This window comes from Akebia trifoliata, chromosome 6, assembly GCF_017979445.1.
Source record: "Akebia trifoliata isolate Shusen 1 chromosome 6, ASM1797944v1, whole genome shotgun sequence".
Classification (NCBI taxonomy): Eukaryota; Viridiplantae; Streptophyta; class Magnoliopsida; order Ranunculales; family Lardizabalaceae; genus Akebia; species Akebia trifoliata.
The window spans coordinates 186,335-195,542 of record NC_141380.1 but is presented as its reverse complement, the minus strand read 5'-3'; the positions used below and the strand labels follow the sequence as shown (position 1 = coordinate 195,542).

The following is a 9,208-nucleotide window of genomic DNA, read 5'->3' as shown; positions in this document are numbered from 1 at the left end:
CCCATTCTTCATCGACAAAAGGAACTTTGAGAAAGTACCCATTTATTAAATTCGTGTAAATGAAACCGGGTTATGGTGAAAATTGTTACCTAAACCCAATTTGGTAATAAAGATGTTGTATCAGTTTTCTAGCCACATTGTTGTACAAACTAAATAATAACTACTATACTATGCTATCTATACTTGAAAGAAATAGTTTTTATTATTTAATTCAATATTTTGCCTTAAAAGAAATTTGGGTGAAAAGTAACAATTCACCTGTTGAACAAAAGTCCACTTGATATGGGCTGCATCCCCTTTCGCCTCCACCATCTCAACCCATTTCCTAGTTATTCTTAAACGCTCAGATTATGAGCATCTCAGTTGATATCAGAGGGATTGAGAGAGAGAGAGAGAAGCGTAGATAATTCTCAGTCATCTTCAGCTGCTCCACGCTTTGCTTCTGAGAGCAGGTAACCAACTATTCTCTCTCTTAATTTCTTTTATTTTTAGAAATTTTACCCAAAAGGGGCTTGAAGATCTAAACTGTATTTTCCTCTTTCTCTCTCTCGCTAATCAATCGTAGAGCAATTCACAATAAATCTCTTTCGTAGTTTTTTAAGTTAGATTCTTCACCCCATCACTAACCCCAATAATCCCAATCTCATTAGCAAAACCCTAATTTCCTCAATTTTCGATTCATTAAGTCAAATTTTGATTCAATTTATGTTTGTACGCGCGCTTTCAATCTATTGATCTTTGATATTGCATTTTTGGTGTATTTTTTGGCGTATTTTGGGAGATTCCAAGTTAGCTTAGGTAGAGTTTTATCAATTGTGTGATTTTGCGGAGGTTCGTTGAAGTATTGGTAGTCGAGAAAATCAACTGATTTTTTTGAACAAATTGACAACTAAAAAGGGTTCTTGTCGATCACAAACATTGAAGTTTCAAAAACAGGACGTGTTTGGCATGATTTTAGTCATGCAAAGGCTTTTTCAAACAGAGTATAAGAGTCCTTGGGCTCATCTCTTGGCATCCAAAAACATGATCCGATGTTTTAGGGTTGCAGAAGATGAAATTCTATAAATTTTGAAATAATAAACAAATTCAAAAAAATTATTTTTCACCGTTGAATTTCATTTTTAAGTTTGGGAGATATGTGGAAGTTCGGTAGCCGTTCATTTTCAAAACCTTTATACTAGTTCAAAAGAAATTAGCTTTTGATTTTTTTTTTATTTGAGTTTTTTGATGAAATTTAGAGGACTCTAGTGTTGGATTTCTGATGTGGTAATCCATTTGAGTAAAAAGACCTTTAGTAAGTTTCAAAATCTTACTAAGTTAGTAAGGAAAGGGTTTCACTTTTGCTAAAATGTAAAATAATAGTATCACAATGAAACAGCTAAAATGAAAAGATATTTTTCAAGAAATGGATCCCTAAGAAAATTTGTATTTCTCTTCTCAAATTAATTATTTGTTGGATGCTCTTATTAGATTCTACAGTTTATTTTATTTTTTTATTTTTACTTTTGTTATTTCTCTTCATTTTCTTGCTAGAAAGGGCATTTTTTTGGAGATTAATTGAATCTCCCAAACACTAGAATTTTGTAATTTGCATTTTTTTTTTATAATATATCTTTGCTTCCTTAGCGAAAAAAAAAAATTCTAGAAAAGTCCTTTTATTATCTAAGTATCAACTTATGTATGTAATTTTATAATGAAATAATGTTATAATTGAGAAGAAAGAAGATGACCAAATAAATGTAAAATTGAGGTCATTTTATTAATGATTCTCTCTCGTAAAAATATATTCAATCAAATTTCGATAGATCAAGAGAGGATGCCAACTTGCTAAGTTGGCTGAGGTCAATGAGTGTTAATAAATACCACTAGGATCAAAACTAGCCTTCGCCTATTAACCAGTAGCCTACTCACTTTCAAAAAAATAAAAATAAATAATAATAATAATAATAAAAACAAATGTCAAGCGTTACTTACTTCAACCATTATTGTCTGTTGTAAAATTCATAATTTTATCATAATTTTAGTTATGTATTTGTTGGGGGCAAGTTTTGAACTCAAGATTTCTTTAGTGTTATTTGTAAAGTGTATATATTTCTTTAACCCGTGAAACCTAAGCTAAATGAGCTCTTTCCTTTTTTCTATAATTTGAAAGCCATAGATTTCTTTATTTTCTTAGTTATGAGAGTTGTGAAGATAATTCTTCCAAATTTTATTCCCACATCGAATAAATATAAGAGTATTGTTCACCTAATAAAGGATCCCACTTTTTCACTTGTTTAAATGTGAATGAGAAAAAAAGTGGGCCTCATTTGGACATGGGGATCCAAAGTACCATGAGACTGCAACCTATTGTGTTTGGGGCCAACCTGTCGAAAAATTTTAGTGCGTGTGTGCGTATGCGAAACGCGTACAGTGAGGTGCAAAGCATACAGTAAGGTGCAAATATCAGATTTAAGCCTTGCGTAGGTGCGCGTGAAAGACCCACTTTTGCTAAAATTTGTATAGTCTAGTGCTGACCGTTTGAATCCTCCAACGTTTCGTTGGACTTATTGTCTATAAAATAGATTGTGCCCTAGTGCTTGGAATACACATAAAAACCTTTCTGATCATTCTCTTCATTTTTACTCTACTAGATCCAACGTCTATTGGGCTCTTTTAAACCATTGAGCCTATTGTCTATAAAATAAATCGTGCCCTAGCGTTTGAGATACACAAAAATATTCATGATATCTCTCTTCTTCTCTATTTTATTGTTTTCTCTAAGGCAATATCTTGTTGCTTGTACAATGTTCGATTCGATTGAGTTTGACATATATCTGCTATTTTTGAGTCATGGTTGGTAGAGACAACGACTGTTGAATCTTGTAACCAGACGCCTGAGACCGATTGTACTAAGGATTCATTCATAAAGGGGTGAAATTGGTCTTAAGGATAACGGCTTGCTCGTGTCTCAGTCACTGATAAGTTCTTCCAATTTCTTCATGTTTTTTCATTATATTATTGTCTATAATCTTTTTGTTTCAAGGACACAAAACCTAAATATAGAACCATAATTTCAACAATCTTAAAACCAATTATCTATATTATATTTTTGTTTTTGCACCCCGAAACATGGATTTCTAACTTGAAAATGTAAAACCTGAAGTCAAAAGATGCTCTTCTTCCTTGAAGCCCTAAATTTATTGTTCATTCTCAAGGGAGAGAAACGTATAGAAATAAACCTTAGTCTGCAAAATTGGGTCAAAGCATATGGGATTTGTAAGAATTATATTTTATCTTGTCTTGTAAACACTTTGTATAATATTTACTGTGTGTATAAGACTTTTAAAGAATTGTGAGGGACATTAGAAAAGAAATTAACAGAAAATACGAGTGTCAAAAATATGTAGTCAAACCATTTCTAGATTTTTTAATTGTTGATGGGAAATCAATTATAGACTAAGTGAATGAATTTAATAATATCATTCACGAATTAACCTTTGAAGACATTAAATTGCCCGAACAATTTGTTGTGTTATCTTTAATTGAGAAACTTTCTGAAAGCTAAAATGAATACAAGACTAATTTGAGGCAAAAAAAGAAAGAAACATCTCTTGAAGAACTTATTGTCCACATCAACATAGAAGACACAAATAGACAAAGAAAGAAAAATGGTAAGGTGAAGCAATTTGTCACTAAAACCAATCTCGTTAAAGGAGATTCTCAATCACCTAGGTTTAAGTCTAAGAGATGTATAAAAAAGAGGGATTAAGAACAAAGAATACCGTTGACTTTAAAAAGCCAAAATGTAGTTGTTTCGTGTGTGATAAACTTGGTTAACAGCTTAGTGTAGATTTAGGAAAACCAAGGAAAAATTTATTGTTGATCATAGATGCTTTTCACACGTATCTTAAAGAAAATCATATATGATTTTAAGTATACCTCGACGTCAGCCTAGTGTCATGAAGTCACTTCAGCATTTTCCTATTTAAAAAAATATTTGACGTGTTTTGATATTATTTAAGTGTAATGATCTTCTAAGGCCCTCCTCTGACACACGCCCCAACACCCCCATCATAGAAACATAGATCCTTTGCCTCGGGATACATATAACCATAAATATTTTTCGTGTATCCCGAGGAAATAGTCTATGATTCTATGATGAGGGCATCATATTATCACGACTCATTATTTAAAGGGTCTTAGTTAACGTGTGCCCTAAGGACACACATTAACAAAACCTTTAAATTTACGAAAACTTTGAAGTAAGAGTCGTAATGAATGCACGTGATCATGGTATGTGGCTGACGTGGCAAGGACATAGAACCATATAAATTATTTTCATCTAGATACACAAGAAAAAGAGGTTCGGTTATGTGCCCTTGCCATGTCAACCGTGTACCCAACCGCGTGCATTTATTATTTTATTCTTAGGGTATGTTTGATTGCACGAAAAATTAGGGAGAAATTGAAGTTTCGTGAACAATGACAATTTTCTAGTGTTTAACGCATCAAAAACTTTAAATTTGCGCGGAAAATGATTTGCCAACACCCCCAATTTTCCTTCATTAATGACAAATCATTTTCTTCCCCCTCCCCTTTTGGAAAATGATTTACTAGCACACGACAAATAAAAATAAAAATTAAAATTATCAAAATCAATCATTTTTTTTTTTTTGTAAATTTCAATTTGAATGATTAATTTTAAATTATATCAATATTTACTTTATAAAAAAGTTAGAGTGCTGCTATTGGCACCCCAAATTTTATTGATTACACTTCAAATAAAAAAGAAAATAGTAAGTAGAAGTTGGGGTGCAAAAAAAAAAGTTTTCTTATTACTCATTAGATTTGATCTATTTTTTAGATTTAGGATTTTATATGAGCTTAATTATAATTATAAACAACTACTAAAATTGTTTGAACGAGTGTTATAATGTTGAGATTATAATTTGAGCCAAATCTTTGTAATGTTTGAAGAGTGTGTTTTAATTTTTTTGAAGGGTAATAAATAATTTAAGAAATTGGAGTGAAATAATTAAAATGTAAGGTGCCAATAGTAGCTCTCTAAAAAGTTTGGGGTGTCAATAGTAGTTCTCTAATGATTTAAGAAATTGGGGATTAATAATCCAAATCTTTTCCAGAAAAAAAAAATTATCATTATTTTTTATATAATTATCATAAAAGTTAAATTAGAATAATATTTTTTTAATTTTCTTTTATGTAATTCAAACAACAAACAACAACAACAACAAAAAAAAAAAAAAAAAAAATTCACGAAAATTTTCATGTTGTGCCTAAACGATAAAATAGAATTTGTTTGACAAATTATTTTTCTGGCAAATGATTTGCCAATTAATATTTTCTCTGCAATCAAACCGCGTGCGTTCAATATTCTTAAAGTAAACTAGACGATGGATCTGAAAAGGGAAAAACAGAACTTTTTCTTAGCCAACGTGGCATATCAAGTTGTTCGCCACGTAGGAGACAAAAATACAGAAAGTCAGAAACACTTATTTACTGGATTTTGTCAACCCACCACCACTCATCATCTTATAAATTGAGGATTGAGCTGCTATGTTTCTCAGTCTCCACCCAAAAACGACTCATTACTAACAAACGTCAAGTTTCCTCCGGCGTACGTTATCCCTTCGCCATCTCTCCTTTTATTAGGGCTGGGTGGATCGTAAAGGTACTCTCTCTCTCTCTCTGTGTGTGTGTTTTGGATTGAGCCGCGGCTGTTAAGGTGGAAAAGAAATTAAATCGAGCTCATAATCTGCAACTTTTTGATATATTGTTTTGGGAAAGCGAAAGTAATAAGCATAAAATAAAGTTATATATAATGCCACCCATCACCATAGTAACTTTTGCTTACATTCGAACAGTCGACACCTCTCTGCGGCGGGTCTTGTAGTACTCTCACAACTTTGGTTACAAATCGATTCATGGTTTCTTTTTCATCCCACTTGGAACACTTTTTTTTACCATGACACGTTAACTGTGATGCACCTTCACCAAAGCTCATCTTGATTCTTGATAACGGATTTTCAGCTGTTGGATTCAGAGTTTTTTTTTTTTTTTTTGTGCTAAGATTTGGGTGTTGTAAGCTATGCACCTATAGTGAAATCTAAAAAAATGCTGAACTGACTTCCTTCGACACTGCACTCAACACTGTATAGATTTTTTTATATTGTATCTCAAGGAAAAAAATCTATGGTTCTTTCCATACTTCCATGCCAGTGCAGTGCCCAAGGAAGTTAGTTTGATATCACCAATCATTCATTTCATGTTTTCAAGGCGTATGTGCCAAGCCTTCATCTTCATGACTAATTAGGCTTGAAGCCTGTGCCACGTGACACTAAATAGGAAGGAGAGTAAGGTAGCTACCCAAGTACTCCGGTGTACAAGATACACTTTAATCTCGTTAAATGGACCATATAATATTTCATGAGTCGTGCTGGAGTGATATCAAAGTTTCGACCTCATATCGTACATCTTGACGTGAAAGACTCGAGGAGAATATCTATAGTTCCCCTAAACTTTCATGTCTGGGTGTGCAATGTAAAGTCCAACCTGAGGTCACTTCTGCATTATTCATATTTCATTTCTAAGCACAAGTGGATTTACCCCAGTTGTACACAACACAACTACTAATAAGAAGAAAAATTAGTGGATAAAATGGGCCGGATTTTATTTGAAGTCTGAGTGATTTGTATCAAATTTAGCCGGTTGACCATAATAAAAATGTGTCGAATATGGGTTGATGTCCTTTGATCTGAGTAGGATTTGGATTGGATACAAATCCATCCTTATATCCACTTAGACCGAATAATATATTACTTTGAAAATTATATATATATATTTTAAATATCTTGTTCTACTACTTTAATATAACATGAATTCTTATAAAATAAAAGAATTATAATTGTACAATAGAATAGTATAGAAATTAATAAAAATACATAGCAAAAAATATTGAATGGTCCAAAATTATCCGATCTAAATAAGTAATTCGGTTGGGTTGAATACAAACCCAGGTAAAAAAAAAATTGAAACTAGATATGGATGTACTCATATCCAACCCAAACCGACCCATTTAAGCCATAAGGAAAGTACTGAAGTGATTTCTCACGACACTATGCAGACATGGAGGTGCACATAGAACCATAGATGCTTTTCCTTGAGTGCAAAATCTGTAGTTGTGTGCACCTCCACATCAACACTGTGTGTAATGCAGTGTCCTGCCTAGTCAACATACTCAAATAAGCAATAGAGCCGTTCTAAACTGACTTTACACGACATCGCTGATATGGCAATGTACACAACTAAAGATCTTTTTTCCTCGAGATATAAGGAAAAAAATCTATGATGAAATGCACGCTTCCACATCAGCACAGTGTTGAGGGAAGTGTGAAGTCTGTTTAGGATTTTCCCTAGTAGTAACGGTTCCAGGTGATACGGAGCCAAGTTGCAATCCCATTTCTGGAGTACAGGTTCCCTTAATAGTTGAAGTGCTTTATCAAACTAAACTATATTAATATCGCGAAAAATAAATGTGGAAAGGTTATGATCATCCACTCATTCTAAAAGTGTAACCGCAATATGTGAATGTGCTCTTTCTTTTAATTAAATTTCGGTCAAAGGGTCCTTAGCATCTTCATCATGGCGCACCAAACCAAATACAATGTTTCTAATAGCCCCCCCACCCTCTTTTTTATTTTTTCTTTTTCTTTCTCTTTTTGGGTCAGGAAATGATACAATCATACATGTTTGTTTTTTTTTTTTTTTTTTTGGGTTTTATATATTATTAAATGTACTATAAGGATAAAATGTTTGTTTCCTGTTTTTTTTTTTTTTCTGTTTGGTGATCAGGTGCATATGTGTTGGACAATGCGGGTGCTATGGGAAATGTCACTGGTGATGCTGTTGGCCATATGCTCAAAGGCCATTGGTGCAAGGGATACTCCAAGATCCAATGGCACAAGCTATTGCTCGAGTTGGAGGGTGGGAGTAGAGGCCAACAATGTAAGAGCATGGCGCACCGTGCCAACTCAATGCCTACCATATGTCGAAAATTACATGCTGGGTGATCAGTATGAACGGGATGTTAACTTGGTTATTGAGCAGATCTCTAGCTATGTTAATGAAATCGTATTGGCCAACAATGGCACAGATGCTTGGATTATGGACATAGACGATACCTGCATTTCCAATATCCGTTACTATAGAACAAAGCGATTCGGGTATGTATAAATTAAAGAAGAATGAAATTATATTACTCTCTTGATTGATTAATTTATAATGGACCTTAAGAATTTTTAAAATTTTTTTTGAAAAATAATCATTAGTAAATAGCAAAACCTAATCCAATATAATTAATTTCTTCAAAATCTATGCAAATCTTCATGAAGACCATTACTCTTAACAATTTAATTCTACTTTGACTAATTCTTTTTCTATGCTCAAAGAAGATTTTCCATTTCTTTAAATATCAATATCTAATGGACTGTTTGTTGTTTTTTTTTGGTGGTGGTGGGGTGGGGGTAATGTATATATATGTAGGTGCGACCCATATGATCCAATAGGATTCAAAAGCTGGGCAAGGAGAGGAGCGTGTCTTGCAATTCCTGCAGTTCATGTGTTGTTCACAAAGTTGGTTTATAGTGGGTTTAAGGTTTTTCTCCTCTCAGGAAGAGATGAAGAGACACTGCGCCAACCCACTATGGACAATTTGCATAAGCGGGGATTCGTTGGCTACGAACGCTTGATTCTAAGGTATATATATGACTATCACACTTGTCTCTTCTTCTCTTCTGGTTGTAGAAATGGAATAAAAGTGAAGACCACCCACGAAAGTCAATTGTTGATGATATATCTATAATAACTAATTAATTGATTTGTTTTCAGAACTCCAGCTTACAGGGGACAAAGTGCAGTGTTGTTCAAGTCAGAAATGCGTAAGCAATTAGTGGAAGAGGGATACAGAATTTGGGGGAATGTTGGAGACCAGTGGAGTGACCTAATTGGAGATTGTTCGGGTGATCGAACATTTAAGCTTCCTAATCCCATGTATTTTGTCCCTTGAAAACGCATAATATGTAGCCTACCCCCCCCTAATTAGTAATTACTTTATCCAAATTACTATACTTTGATAAAATTAAGTAATTGTACTTTCAATGATTAGAAATCTTGATAAATATTGTTAAGAGAAAAATGAAGATTCCAAATA

The 9,208-nt window shown here is 33.2% G+C and overlaps 1 protein-coding gene across 1 annotated transcript; it reads left to right on the top strand.

Moving 5' to 3' along the window:
* The first annotated feature begins 5,519 nt into the window (after positions 1-5,519).
* On the top strand, positions 5,520-9,208 carry LOC147399334 (acid phosphatase 1-like). Its single transcript, XM_086444643.1, has 4 exons — positions 5,520-5,671; positions 7,852-8,222; positions 8,542-8,754; positions 8,887-9,208. Exons 2-4 carry the CDS (start codon positions 7,858-7,860, stop codon positions 9,062-9,064), a joined length of 756 nt encoding a protein of 251 aa, XP_086300769.1. The 5' UTR covers positions 5,520-5,671; positions 7,852-7,857; the 3' UTR covers positions 9,065-9,208.